The 15,779-nt window shown below is 42.9% G+C and overlaps 1 protein-coding gene across 1 annotated transcript in view; it reads left to right on the top strand.

Annotated features, from left to right (window-relative positions):
* Positions 1-15,779, top strand: part of atp10a (ATPase phospholipid transporting 10A) — a 181,699-nt gene that overhangs the window by 72,626 nt on the left and 93,294 nt on the right. The window contains exon 3 of the mRNA XM_043692276.1: positions 2,725-2,810. Within this exon, the coding sequence (XP_043548211.1) occupies positions 2,725-2,810 (86 nt within the window). The remainder of the gene's footprint in view (positions 1-2,724; positions 2,811-15,779) is intronic.

The following is a 15,779-nucleotide window of genomic DNA, read 5'->3' as shown; positions in this document are numbered from 1 at the left end:
GTGGGACAGGGTGCCAGGTTGGTGAGAGGGACATGGTGCCAGGTGGTGGGTGGGACAGGGTGCCAGGTTGGTGAGGGGAAAGGGGGCCAGGTGGGTGGGTGGGACAGGGTGCCAGGTTGGTGAGAGGGACAGGGTGCCAGGTGGGTGAGAGGGACAGGGTGCCAGGTGGATGAGTGGGACAGGGTGTCAGGTTGGTGAGAGGGACAGGGTGCCAGATGGGTGAGTGGGACAGGGTGCCAGGTGGGTGAGAGGGATATGGAGCCAGGTGGGTGAGAGGGACATGAGGCCAGGTGGGTGTGGGTACTTGGGCAATCGGGCCTGGTAAATGGATGATTGTTCAAGTAAGTCAGGAGGCTGGGCCAAGAGTGTGATCAGTTCCACTTGGGTAGGGGTGGGACTGTCAGATAAGGTCGGGTCAGTAGGGGGAACATCCCTCCTTCTGTTCGGGTCTGAGGAATGTTGGTGTTTCCAGCAGAGATGGGTCTGGGGTCCAAGGTGGACAGTGATGGGAAATCAGCACAGAGATGGGTTGGTGTGGAATCTGGCAAGGTCTGGAGTGGGGATGTAGTGTCTGGGTGTTGGTATCAGTTCTAAGAGTTGGTGGAAGTTGCTGAGTGTTAGTACACTGGCTCCACGGTGATGATGGGAGATAGCGGTCAGATTTGGAAGGAAGGAATTGAGTTGTTAGGAGGTTGGGTCACAGGTTGCTGGTGTTTTGGGGAGGCGGTGGAGGTGTAGGTCAGTGACGATTGTGAGTTTCAGTTCAATAGATAACCAGGAGTTAGAGCAGGTTTTAATCTTCTAATCCTACCTGGGTAACTATTGAGCTTAAATCAGCTGGAACCCTCCAAAGTCTCAAGTCAGTGAAGTGAACGTTTTCAAAATCACAATGCAGGGTAAACGCTGGAGATCTCAGAATCAGCTATGTTGAGATTCCACATGGCCCTGATGTTTAATTCCATTCTTCACTGCTGCTACAATTATCTTCCGATTGGAAAATTTGGCTTGATGGATGGATAGATCAAGCTGTGACCAAAGAGAGCTTGCTGAGAATTTTGTGCATTCCAACAACATTACTTTGGCAGATACCAAGAGAGCTGGACCATAAATCCACTGCAGAACATCCGCTAACATTCCTAAAGAGAGAGAAATGAAAGCACTAGGATCTGCATTAAGAAAGTAAGGCATCCAAGAAGTAGGTGTGCCAGAGATAGGAAGGAAATAAAGGTTAAAAAATATTACATGGACAGACACTGTTCATAAATCATCCCATTTGCAAGGAGAGTTTATAAATTTTCGAGGAGAAAGTGAGGACTGCAGATGCTGGAGATCAGAGCTGAAAATGTGTTGCTGGATGGAAAAGCGCAGCAGGTCAGGCAGCATCCAAGGAGCAAGAGAATTGACGTTTCGGGCATGAGCTGTTCTTCAGCCGTCATTCCTGAAGAAGGGCTCATGCCCGAAACTTCGATTCTTCTGCTCCTTGGATGCTGCCTGACCTGCTGCGCTTTTCCAGCAACACATTTTCAGAGTTTATAAATTTGTAAACCACTCCTCCCAGGCCATGATGTTAATCCCACATCTGGTCCAGTTAGGCCTGTGGCTTCCCCACTTTCTGTCAGTACCATCCGAGCCAAAGGTAGGGTTAGAGATGCAAGCAGCTGGTACATGATTCAGTTAATTGTCAGTAAGGTCAAGTGACAGAGGTCTAGTCAAAATTTCCAGTCGGCCTGATTTCCTCCACACACATCCCCTCCCCCACCTCATGAACAGCCTTCCAGGCAGATTGTGATCTCAGGGCTCCCTCCACCTTCTCAGTTGTTTGATACCTGTAGCCACTTCTTACTGTTCTATCTGTTTCTCTCTTTTTCTCTTGACCCCTCTCCCTATCCATCCCTGACTCTCTGTCAGTCTCTCTATGTCCCCTTCTCTGTCTCTTTGTATCTCATACATTCCACCTTTCTCTGTCTCTTTTCTTCTCCTCATGTCTCTGCCTTACTTCGTGAGTCTGTCTGTCACCCTCCATCCCTTTCTGTCTCTCTCACTATGTCTCTGACACTCCATTTCTCTCTGTCTCAGTCTGCCTCTCTATCCCCTCTCACCTGAAGCAGCGACCTGACCAGCTGTATGAAAGGGCCTCCTACTGGCCATCTGGCTTTGAGAACCCACCCACTCTCTTCTATTGACTGATGAACTTGCCTCTGAGATGATTGGCCAATTTGGGGAAAATGGGAGCAGGTTACCTGTACCTGATGGGAATCCAACATTAGGGTGTAAACCGAAACCTAATTTCCTGCCCAAGGTGTGAGACCTGGTGATTGAAATATTATTTTATCTTTCCGTTGGTTTATTTTTTCAATTCAGTGTTTAAAATTGAAGGTAAGGTGAGTGGGCGGCACAGTGGTTAGCACTGCTGCCTCACAGCGCCAGAGACCCCGGTTCAGTTCCCACCTCAGGCAATTGTCTGTGTGGAGTTTGCACATTCTCCCTGTCTGCGTGGGTTTCCTCTGGTTTCCTCCCACTGTCCAAAAGCCTGCAGGTTAGGTGAATTGGCCATGCTAAATTGCTCGTAGTGTTAGGTGAATGGGTAAATGTAGGGGAATGGGTCTGGATGGATTGCTCTTCAGAGGGTCGGCGTGGACTTGTTGGGCCGAAGGGCCTGTTTCCACATTGTAAGTAATCTAATCTAATAACAGTTCGTTTTCTTCCCTTTGTTTTTGTGTTTAGGAAACAGAATTTGACCCCATGAAGTTTAACAGTGAGATAGAATGTGAAAAGCCACACAATGATCTGAACCGATTTCGAGGATATATGTGAGTACTGCACAGCTCCATGCTGCTTTGCCTCTGTAGGGAAGACTGCAGCTTTTGCTACAAACATGGGGAAGCTGTGGTTATGTTCTTGGAATAGTAACCTCGAAGCCCAGTGCTAACTCCCTGGGGTCATGGGCTCAAATTCCATCAAAGCAGCTGGTTAATTTTAAATTCAGTTCATCATAAATCTGGAATTCAGAACTGGTCCAAGTAATGGTGACCATGAAATTACAATCGAATGTCATCACAGATGCATTCACTGGTGCCCTATTGAGAGGGAAATTGGTCATCTTTACCTTTACTGGTCGACATGTGACTCCACACCCACAGTAATGTGGTATCTTGTAATTTGTTGAGCAAGATTTGTTGAAGAGCAGTTAAGGACGGGCAACAGATGTTGGCCTTGTCAATGACACCCACATCCCGTGAAAGAATAGCACGTATAGCTTCACACTCTTAAGACTACCCAATAAATGTTGTCCAACTGCAGAATTGTGGCAAATGTTCTACACTGTATTATGAGTTCTTCTGGTGGAGGTTGGTTGGGTATGGTTAATGCCAAAAGGAAACATAGTTTGATAGGATCTGCCAGTCTTTGGGAAGCTGGGCCTACCCATCTGACAGCACTGAAATTCATGTACCATATTATTAATTTGTGTGATAGACAGAATGTCTCTTTGGCTTGAACAGTTTTGGTCCCTTTATCTGAGGAATGACACCTTTTAATTGGAGGCAGATCTGAGGAGACTAGGATGAGCCCTGGTGTTCCTGATGAAGGGCTTATGCCCAAAATGTCGACTGTTCTGCTCCTCGGGTGCTTCCTGACCTGTGCTTTTCCAGCACCACACGTTTTGACTCTGATCTCCAGTGTCTGCAGTCCTCACTTTCTCCTGATCCCTAGTATGGTGGGGATTGTCTTATGAGCAAAGGCTAAACAGGTTAAGACTGTACCCACTGGTGTTTAGAAAAATGAGAGATGATCAGACTGAAACGTTTATAATTGTTAAAGGGCTTTGACAGAGTAAGTGCTGGGAAGATGTTCCCCCTCACAGGAGAGTCTGAGAGCAGAGGGCCATTGTCTCAGAGTGAAGGGATGCCTCTTTAAGACTGAGATGAGGAGGGATCAGTTGGGGATCAAGGGTAACAGGCAGAAAAGTGAATGTCATAAGTGAAAGAAGAATATCGGATCAGCCATGATCCTATAGAATGGTGGAGGAGGGTGAGGTGGGGGAGGAGGGGTTTAAATGTTGACTTTTGTTAGCCCTTGGTATTCTTGTGAAATGTCATGATGGATGTAAGATGAAAAGCTTTGACAAACTACCTATTTTTCTCCCAGCGCAATGGGTTGACTTCACTTAAGGACTGAAATGAAAAGGTCACATTTTTCCAGTTAATCTTTACTGAATCTGTTGTTGTATTCTAACACGGTCATGTGTAGAACAACAGTTAATAATTTAATTACATTTAATCTTTACATAAATTTGGTTTATCCATTTGCTACTTTATTCTAAACTTCTGTCTCTTGTACTTTGTTGTGGATTTTGTATTTCCCTTCCACCAACATTCTCTCCTCCTCCTCCTGCAGTCAGTAACTGTGCCAACTGCTGCCTTGTACTTTTGCTCTCTGGCTGTAGGCCCCAAGCAATAAGTTTCGGAAAAATCTTGACCAAGACTTCTCAAACGTAGATGGGATTTTGAGGTCATAGGCTCCAAGTCAGTGGAAACTACCCTGGCGTTTAAATTGAATATTATCAGCACAAAATATTTACTAATTTTTTACTCCCATTTTATGGTGGCTGTCGCCTCAAGGACAGGGGCAGCCTGGTTGCTCAGTGGGTAGCACTGTTGCCTCATAGTGCCAGGGATCCTGATTCAAATTCAGCTTTGGATGACATTCTGGGTGGTGTTTGCATGTTCTCTCCGTGCCTGTGTGGACTTCATCCAAATGCTCTGGTTTCCTCCCACAGTCCAAAGATGTGCAGGTTAGATTAGATTAAATTAGATTACTTACAGTGTGGAAACAGGCCCTTCGGCCTAACAAGTCCACACCGCCCTGCCGAAGCGCAACCCACCCATAACCCTACATTTACCCCTTACCTAACACTACGGGCAATTTAGCATGGCCAATTCACCTGACCTGCACATCTTTGGACTGTGGGAGGAAACCGGAGCACCCGGAGGAAACCCACGCAGACACGGGGAGAATGTGCAAACTCCACACAGTCAGTCGCCTGAGGTGGGAATTGAACCCGGGTCTCAGGCGCTGTGAGGCAGCAGTGCTAACCACTGTGCTACCGTACCGCCCACTAGGTGGATTAGCCATGCTAAATTACTCACAGTGTCTGGGGATGTGTGGGTTAGCCATGAGAAATGCAGGGTTACAGGGAAAGCTTTTGGTGGGTGCTTTGGAGTGGACTCAATGGGCTGAAAGATCTGCTTCCATGCAGTAGGGGTTCTATGATGACAGACCTTTTGAGGGCTGATCCTGGCTGGACAAAATGTGTATGCTTTTAGATATAAAAAATCCAACAATTCCCACTGTAGACTTGCAGCTGAAGTCTATCCCCACCCTTTTCATTTGCTCCCAGTCTGCAAGCATCCTACTCATACTCCCAAGTATTCACACTTGTGTCACTAAAATGAGCCATTAATGTGAGATGACACCAGGAAATATTTCGGGAAACTCTGTTCGAGATCAAGCGTGAGTTGGTGCCACTACTTGAACATGATGAACATGATGGTCAGGATTAGGGAACCCCTGCCTGAACAGCATCCTCCACTCCCAGCCTCACCCCACACTTATCTCAGAATCATAAACAGCTTCAGCGTATCAAGTGGGGCACCAGTTGCAGTGAGCTGGTTAAGCCGAACCAATGATATGAACTGCTAATCTGTTGGATGGATGAGAAATGAGATAGCACGGTCATGCACTGATCCAAGTTGCAGACGCACAGATGCACACATACAGCGAGAGGCCAGATTATCCCCAACAACAAAATAAAAAGAATTGAGTTTCTATTTTTGGAAGCTACCTGCTGCGCAAACCTTAATCACATCTGCTCATCTCAAGCATGTGGGCACAGCAGTGGTGTGCCTGTTACGTAAAGGTAATCAGTTAGTCAGAAGGATCATTAGGACAGACAAGCTTGGACTCTGGAAAGGCCAATATCAGTAGATTTAACTCAAATTAATCTGACATGTGTTTCATGTTACTGAAGGAACAGATGCTTCCTTTACTCTATTAGTCTGTTGGAGCCTGGTTACTTTCGAGTGTAGCCTGAGTACGTGCAGAATTGCTTACATAATCGTTTCTGGACTTAGCTTCTCAACATTAAAGCATATGCATTTCTTTCATTTTTAAATTTGAAGTTGCACTAATTTAGAGTAGAGTGCGGCAAAATATATTTGGGTTTCTTTAAATAAAATGGTTCGATCATAGAATTGAGAATGTATTAGTTAATAATATTGCCCTGTTTTGTTTCAAACTTGGCAGCATCTTTTTTGATTTGTTCCTGGGATATAGGCATCACTGACTAGAATTTATTGTCCATCACTGGAGTGCAGTTAAGAGCCAACCATATTGTTATGGGTCTGGAATCACCTGTAAACCAGACCATGTAAAGGTGGCAGATTTCCATCGCTCAAGGACTTCAGTGAACCAGACGGCTGAGGTAAATTGTTAGTCACATGTTATGAAATGATAACGTTGGAGGAAATCTGAAATTCCAAGAAATTTAAAGGAGAAAATGAAGTGTGAATCCAGGCAGCAAGTATTTCAATAGGGACTTCAGTGTCAGTCATTGACCTTCGACGAACTCCAATGAAAATGAACTTTAATTGTTCCTCCTTCCTGTAGCAAACATGTAAAGCAAATAGAGGAAAGGCAATTATAATGTTGTTCTATTTATTCAAAGTAGTAATGACAAAATAGTAATTGTGGGGAGGAGTCAGAAAAGTTCTTTTAGAAGGTTTTACAACACCATTATATTGCCATTTTAAAAATGGAGTGTCAAAGTATGTTCAGCAGAAAGCAATAACAATTCACCATTTGCATTAATTCCAGATGTTGGGTTGTTGCATTTTAAGTACTGTTTATTTTGGGCAGGAATAGTCGTGTTTACTGACCAATTTGCAGACTTCACATCCTTCCATTACTTTTACAACTTAAAATGCAGACTTGTCATCACAAACATTCAAAATACCCATCCACAGAACAGGAGAATGTAAGAGGAAGAATGAACAATGGCAGCAGCACTGTGTAGCATATACAGGTGTAGAAGGTGCACTGCAGCAGCTCACCAAATGCTCCTTTGACAGGTCTTCCCAAACCAGCAATCTCTACCGCTTGGAATAATGTTTCTTAAATGGTGGGCAATTGGGAAGTGAGGCCTGGCTATTCTTGTACATATGGCACTGCAAACTAACATGCAAGTACAAAAAACATAGAGAAAGGCAAAGTGGAGATGATGGAATAGTGGTATCATAGCTATTAAACTAGCAAGTTGAGAGTGTGACACTGGAAAAGCACAGCAGATCAGGCAGCATCCGAGGAGCAGGAGAAACGATGTTTCGGGCACTCTCGATTCTCCTGCTCCTCAGATGCTGCCTGACCTACTGCACTTTTTGGGCACTACACTCTTCACTCTGAACTCCAGCATCTGCAGACCTCATTTTCTCCTATTAAACCAGCGACCCAGGTAATGCTATAGGGACCTGTGTTTAAATCCTGTCACTGCAGGTAATGGAACTTGAATTCAATTAAAAAGAACTATGGACTTGAGAGTCTAATATGACCACGAGACTGTTGTCAATTGTCAGAAAAACCCATCTGATTTACTCATGTCCTTCAAGGAAGGAAATCTGCAACCCTTACCTGGTCTGGCCTACATGTGACTCCAGACCCATAGTAATGTGATTGACTCTTAACTGCCCTCTGGACAGCTGAAAATAGGCAATAAATGCTGAGTCTGGCCAGTGACACCCACATTCTGTGAATGAATTAAATAAAAAATATATTTTGACCTTTAGCAAAAGATGATTTAAGTCCAAGAGCAGCTGACTTGCTTCAGTGGTACAGGACCTTTGTGAGGCCACACTCGGAGTGTTGTGCAGTATTAGTCCCTTTGTCTAAAGAAAGATATACTTTACATAGAAGGCAGCTCATCGCCTCCTCAAAGGGAATTTGGGAGGGCAATAAATATTGGCAAAGCCAGTGATGTCCACAACCTATGGCTGAGATAGGAAAAATGAAAGGCATACAGCAGAGGTTTGCCAGACTTCTTGGAAGGTTGAGCTTGTCTTATGATGAGAGATTGAGGAGACTGGGTCTGTATTCTCAAGAGTTTAGAAGAATGAAAGGTGATCTTGCTGGAACTTGCATTTTTTTTTAATGGGCAAGGTAGGTTAGATGCAGAATGTATGTTTCCCCTGGGTGAGGGTGTTAAAAAGGACAGGGAGACATTGATGTCTGCAGATGTTGGAGATCAGAGTTGAGAGTGTGTTGCTGGAAAAGCACAGCAGGTCAGGCAGCATCCGAGGAGCAAGAGAATCGATGTTTCGGGCCAGAGCCTTCATTGGAAATGTTAAAAAGGACAAGCCATTTAGGACTGAAAGGAGGAGAAATTTCTTCACTGAGGTGAATAAATCCCTGTATTCTATCACACAGGGCTGTGGAAACTCAGTCGTTAAGTGAGTTCAAGGGAGAAAATGGTATATTTCTAGATCCTAAGGGCATCCGGGGATTAGTTTCAAAGGTCAACCGAATGTCTCAAGGGCAAATGTTGATTTGGGTTGCGAACTTGTCAATCTGAGATGGGCTAAAAGCATTCAGTCCAGAAAGCTACTTGGGGAATGTGATTTCTTGCAAATGAGCTAACTAATTTCTGATGTGGTAGGATTCCACTGTATACCATCACTAATCCCCATGCTTGGGAACTATAGCTGGCACATTTCAGTATTAGATCAGTTACAGCAACAGAAATAACTGTCCAGACTCAAGCATGTTGCATAATTTAAATTTTTTTCCAATTACATTTTCCAGCTTTACTCTTACTATGATTGATTGTTTCCTAGCAGCTCTGGAATTTCACATGTAAACACTAAAAGTAAATTGTAGTGATTGTAATGAGTCAGCCAGTTCCCTGAGTGGGGCTATTAATCTGGTCCAATCAGGGAGCCCTGGCTGACAGATATAAACAGGAGTGTCAGAGGTTCTGTTCACTCTGAGAGCTCATTCAGAGGGAGTTGGATTAGTGTCAACAACTCTCCACCTGTAAATAAAGGGTGATTTGATCACGGGATACAGGTCTCTGTGAAGTTATTTCAGAAATGTGACTGTGTCTGATTATTGAACAGGCCTGCCTCATGCAAGGTCTTCAAAGTTGAAGGTTTAAGATCTCAAACTACATATCTCGGTGCTTAAAGAACTATCATTACTTGTCCAACTAGCTTTCACAATGTGATGGATGTTAAGTCATAGTTTAAAAATATGGGCCACCCATTTAAAAAAGAGATGAGGAAGCAGTTTTTTTTCTGAGGGATGAGAGTCTTTGTAATTCCGTTCCTCAAAAAGCAGTGGATGCAGCATCTTTAAATATTTTTAAGGCAAAGCTAGATAGATCCTTGATTACTAAGGGGATGAAAGATTATTGGGGATGTTCAGGAATGTAGAATTGAGATTAAAATCAAATCAGCTGTAATCTTACTGAATGGCAGAGGAGGCTTGAAGGGCCATATTAATTCAAAGGAACAAATGGATGAGAAGGGACCATTTCAGGGTTTTGGGAGATCTAAGGGCTACAAAGGTTCAGGTCTTGTTGACGTTCAGGATAAATGGCCTTTAGTGTATTCTCTTGACTGTAGCCCAGCAGACTGAGACGATTGACTAGCTATTATGAGTAGCCAGGCTGTGCACAGGTTTCCTGCAACCCAGAATACTCGTCTGTCTAGAGCTATGTTTAAAATGGTGGTTAAATAGGAGGTACAAAATCTGAATATAATATTTTAAATTGAAAACTGCCTTAGGGAATGCAGTCCCTTGTTTCCCTCTGTTTGATCTGAAAACTGCCAAGTTGAGGTCAGACTTCAGGCCTCTAACATTGTAACATCAAACAAAGCTAATCCCACCTGATTTTGTTTAGGAGTTAAACTTCCTCTATTTCTCTTGCTGTGTCTTGCTGTTTTATATATATATATATGTATATATATAAAATCTATAAAATTGACCTATTTCCCTTTATACAGCTAAAATCAAAGCCTGTCATTGAACTAGTTTATAGGTAAGGAGCACATGGTCTCCTGGGTACCATTTGCATAGCCCAACTTTGTGTCTGCCCCATTCAAACCTGGCGTGAGTTGTTCGGCAATCACAGTTAGATTTTTGGCTGTCATGGGCATCACTATTGGGAACATTAATGGAACAGATCTCAGAAGAGAACAAAAGTGTTTCAGAAGAGAATGGAAAACCATTATCATCAGTGCGGATGTGGTGATGCTCAATATAAGGCTTTAGCTCAGGTCACAAAGGAACTCTGAAGCTTCTTCCAGTCATGAGGAAATTTTAAATAAAAATAACTTTGCTTTCCTCTTCTCTGTCTATTTCTGTTTGTCATCAGGCCAACCTGGCTGAGATTTTCTGGTGGCTTCCTTGTCAGATTGGTGTATTAGTTGGAAATAGCTAGAAACCAGTTACATGAATATGTATCCCAAGCTACCTAATTCGTTGTCACATTGCAGTCACATGCTGTGTAGCAAGACATCAGTCTATTGGCAGCAAAGAAAGAAATACACACAGAGGCTTCACCATTTCAAAGTGTGTTTAGTTCCAACTGCGGGACCCATAATAAGGAACATGGTGGTAGCGCTGTTGTCTATGAGTAGAAACCCAAACTTGAGAAGAATTTAGTGTGGATTAGATTGGAACATCAATCAGAGAAATGAAGCCAGAAAATGTAAATTTAAGAGCCTAGCCAAAAAGCTTCTGGATCAGCTCATTTGGAGTGCTGCACACCCTAAAATACAAAGGGCAACGTCACAATATCACATGTTGTAGACACTGTCAGAGCAAATGAAGCTATGTTTGGACAGATAAAGAAGTTGACTACACAAGTGTCTAACTTCCAGTTGATTCAAAACAAAGGTAGCATTGTTGATGCAGTGTGTCAAGCACCAAAGAGGAGGAACACCCTATTCCAACACTGAAAGAGATCCCACTAGCAACGGCAGTTGTTTATGGCAAGTTTTATCCCAAAAATAATAACAGGCATGTGAAACTTGACACGAAATCTTTGGGGTTAACAACATTCAAGATGCCCATTAACTGGTATAACTTCCTTGTCTAATTAACGTGGGCTGAGATACATTCCAGCAGTAAGTGCAGAAGGTAAAGGAGTAATCAGCATTGCTGACAAAATCCAGCTATATGGTGTAGATGGATATGAACATGACCACTATTGACACGAAGCCATGAAGAGAATCAAGAAAGTGGGGATCACATTAAACGTAGACATTGTACAGTGATGGTGACACAATGCTGTTTCTTCAGTTGATGGAGTCAAAGTGATTCTAGCAAAAAAAAATTGCAGGTATCCCTAAAATGGAAAGATCCCTTAGCTTTTTTCTGTTTCCTTCATGGAACGTGGGCTGGGTCGGCATTTATTGCCCAACCCCAGTTGCTCTTGAGAAGGTGATAGTGAGTTGCATTCTTGAAACACTGTAGCCCATGTACTGTAGGTACTCAAAATGCTGTTAGAGAGAGAATTCCAGGATTTTGATTCAGTGACCAGTATGATGCATATGAGTTCTTTGATGCCTGTCAAAACACACAGGCAAACCTACATGAGGAGATAAAAGATTTTGAGTAACTAGTGATCAAGAGTCACATGAGAGACATTTTGTGAAACTCAAAAGAAGCAGCTTGCAAGGAGACATGTCTACAGCAGAGAAAAAACTGTCACTCTGTGAGTAGACGATTCAACAAAAGGATTGGAAAGTCAAAGGGTGGTGAATGCCTGAAACGCGCTGCTAGAGGAGGTGGTGAAAGCAGACACAATAGCAGCATTCAAGAAGCACCCGGGCGAATACATGAATGGGAAGGGAATAGAGGGAATACGGATCCTGTAAGTGAAGACAATTTTAGCCTGGAAGGGCAAAATGTTGGACACAGGCTTCGAGGACAGACGAGCCTGTCCCTGAGCTGTATTGTTCTTTTTTCTATCCCTGGTACAAGAGGGAAAGCCAATACCATTTACATATAAAACTGAGACTAGATATGCCAACATTGAAAGAGTTGTTCATCGAAATTGTATAGACAGAAATTTATGACAGACAGTTCAGAGTGATCATCATCCACTGGAGTGGATCTACAAGAAGAATCTGAGTAGATCTCCAGCAAGACCTGTGAGATTACTCTTGAGGCTTTGGAATTATGATTCATTCTAAAATACAAGCCAGAATGAGAACTGTGTGAGTCAATGTTTCCAATAGAGAAACACGTGATAAACGATCTAGATTTAAAAATCCATTGCCTAATGAGTGTAACACTACCAAAACTCAGATGAATTAGAGGTGAGACAACTAATATATGCAAATGCACTCTCAGTAAATGATCCTGACACAATATAGTTAGTAATACATCAGTATTGATCTCAGAGAGTCTTCAGGTTGCATAGCATGGAATGTGGCCCTGAGCCTATTATGTTTCTCATACTCATCAAACATCTATCTATCGTGATCCTGCTTTCCAGCACTTGACCCTGACCCTTGTGCCAATGACATTTCAAGTATTCTTCTAAATAGCTCTTAAATGACTTGAGAATTCCAGCCTCTACCCTCTTTCAATCAGTGAGTTCCAGATAACCCCCACCTCCAGGTGATTTTTTTTCCTTCAGTCCTCTCGAAAACAGCTCCACCTTGTTATTGACTCCTCTAAGGGAATACAGTTCTTCATGTCCACCCTCATAACTTGTACACCTCCGTGAGATGCCACCCTCCCCCCAGCCTTCTCTGCTATAAGAAAGTCTATTGCGTCTGCCTTCATCGCTGAATCGTGCCAGCCCAAGCAACATCCTGTTGAATCTCTTCTGAACCCCCTCTGGTGCAATCACATCCTTCCTATCGTGTGGGGACCAGAGCTGCACACCGCATTCCAGCTGCAGCCTATCTAATAGCCCCATCCTAACCTCCTTGCTCTTGTATCCAAGCCTTGACTAATAAACACAAGTATCCCATATGCCTTCTTAACCACCTAATTAACCTGTCCTGCTGATCCTCTGCATTCCTACCATTCAGTGTGTGCTCCCTTGCCATCTTAGACTTCTTAAAATGCATCACTTCACACTTTTCAGTATTAAATTCCATCTGTCATGATAAATTCATTTTTGAGGTATTCACGAAGGCATTGGATGATTTCCTCAGTAGTCAGGTATGCAGTAAATGGGGAGTAGGACTAGATAATAGAGCCTGATAAATTGTCAAACTCTAATGGCCTCATTCTGCATTGTGCATTAATCCAAGGAGCAGGAGAATCTATGTTTCTAGCCCAAGCATCATTCCTGATGAAGGGCTTATGCCTGAATCGACGATTCTCCTGCTTCTCAGATGCTGCCTAACCTGCTGTGCTTTTCCAGCGCCACACTTTTTGACCATAACCTGGTGTTATCTGATAGCGATTGAGATGACTGAATCATAGAACATAGAAGAGTACAGCGCAGTACAGGCCCTTCGGCCCTCGATGTTGCACCGATCCTGAGATGACTGAATCCCAAAACTACAAGGTAGAGCCACAGCATCCCATCACCAAAATGATATGGCGAATAATATTTAGGTAAAACAAAACGAAGCATAATAGACTCTTGAGTCAATATATTCACAAAAAGCTGATTGTTAACCTGCCAGGTTCCCTGATTGCCTACAAAAGAACAGGTTAAGATTTCAACATGCAGGAAGGCAACAGTATGGCTGATTTTAACTGTCTGTTGAATTTTGCCAGTGAAATCGAGAGTGAACTGTTAGAGTTGGGAGAGGGGGCCCCCTGAAAGTATGTCATTGTTTGCAGAGGCCCAAGGAAATGTGTCAACATTTGCTGCATGCCAATTGGAAAACCACAGCTGTAAAACAAAAACGTAACAGAAAAATGGTTAACTTTTCTACTTCAGAGAACTAATCCATGATTATATTTCAACAAGCACAACCTGAAATAAATTCCGAGGTTGCATAATATTAATTCTGATTTTGGACTTTAACCCATTTTTCCTTCCTGTCATTCTGATTTTAGCTCAGTCATTATGTATGTGAAAATCTGGCTATACCTCCTGCCAAATGACTTCAATCCATTAAAATATTGGGAGATGCAATATTGCTACACCTTGCCATCAAACAAATAATGAAAAGTTGTATTAAATGGGAAATGATTGATGTATTTCTCGGCAAAGGTGTTTCATTTTCCTGTTGGTCAGTGTTCTAAACGAGACCAAGAAATATCGCACGCTGATATTTAGGGACTCTGGGCGTGGTGTTATCTTTAAAGCATGAAAATATTTCTGTAATTCACCACAGTAAATAAATTACTTTGGCTGAGCCAATTTACTGTAAGTATATGACTGGCTTCATCTCGTCTTTTTTTTTCCAGTGTGTAGAATCAGATATTGGTCTGATTTGCTACGTTATTTATTGACTGTTGAAGTTGTGACAAGCTGCACTTTTGCAGATATAGGGTGCAGATGCGAGAGACTTTGGCACCGTCACCACCTGTTTCATTAGAAAGAAGTCAGGAGCGCTTTGGTTTCACACCCTTGTGGTTTCGCTAGGAATGGTTGCATTCACATTGAGTTTCCCATTGATTGTTCTCTTCCTTTATGCTTCGACAGTTCCCTGGTATCCTGTTACAGTACATTCATGCTTCATGTATGTCCTTCATGCATGAATAGGCCATTTTCCAGGGCTGGACATCACAGACACCTCAAATGGCACCTGCACGTGTTCCACTTTCCAGTGATCAGACATGGAGGCTTGGGGGCTCATCTCTCTTAACCTTCCCTCAGCCACATGTACTGATACAAGTTGTGGTACCCTTCATGGATGAGACTGGCTTTTTTTGCTTTAGGAATAAAACACTTTTTGAATTATATTCATTTATGAACATGGACTTTTCATGTTGGATGAGTTAATGAATTGGAAGGATTCAGATCATCTCTGGATGACAGAAGGAAAGTTTGGATATGTATGTGAGTGTCTCCTGATCCCTGAAATTAACTTCAACTCTTTGGGTGTTATTTTCAGGCAGTCTCCCTTCTTGCATGCGTCATCTATAGATCAGTCATGCAGGTAGTACAAAACAAGAGGAAAGTCTGCTGACCGTATTCAAGCATGTACTTGGTCTGCACTTTCTTGAACTTAGTTTAGCTTATCCATGGATTTCCTTAATTATCTTTTGTTATTGCTTGTCAAGTGTAAACTGTAGTGTGAAATAATTGTGATGGTGGCGATTTGACTGTTAAGGTGTCTCTTGCGAGTTGTTGATTGAGTTGTGCCACTACCTTGTGTATATTCTGATAAGAGTTCAAAAAAGAAAGTTTCCATCTTCATTAGAACAGTAGAAGTGTTGAGGCATAAGCTTGAGCTTTTCGACTATAGGTTAATGTGGCCCAGTAGCTCGATTTCTTTTCTCAGGTGACTGCCGTTTTGTTTCTTTGTTAGAACATAGAACATAGAACAATACAGCACAGAACAGGCCCTTCGGCCCACGATGTTGTATAGGTTAATGTGGCCCAGTAGCTCGATTTCTTTTCTCAGGTGACTGCCGTTTTGTTTCTTTGTTAGAACATAGAACATAGAACAATACAGCACAGAACAGGCCCTTCGGCCCACGATGTTGTGCCGAACATTTGTCCTAGCTTAAGCACCCATCCATGTACCTATCCAATTGCCGCTTAAAGGTCACCAAAGATGCTGACTCTACCACTCCCACAGGCA

The sequence above is a fragment of the Chiloscyllium plagiosum genome, chromosome 6 (genome assembly GCF_004010195.1).
Source record: "Chiloscyllium plagiosum isolate BGI_BamShark_2017 chromosome 6, ASM401019v2, whole genome shotgun sequence".
Classification (NCBI taxonomy): domain Eukaryota; kingdom Metazoa; phylum Chordata; class Chondrichthyes; order Orectolobiformes; family Hemiscylliidae; genus Chiloscyllium; species Chiloscyllium plagiosum.
This window is presented reverse-complemented; position numbering and strand designations above follow the sequence as displayed.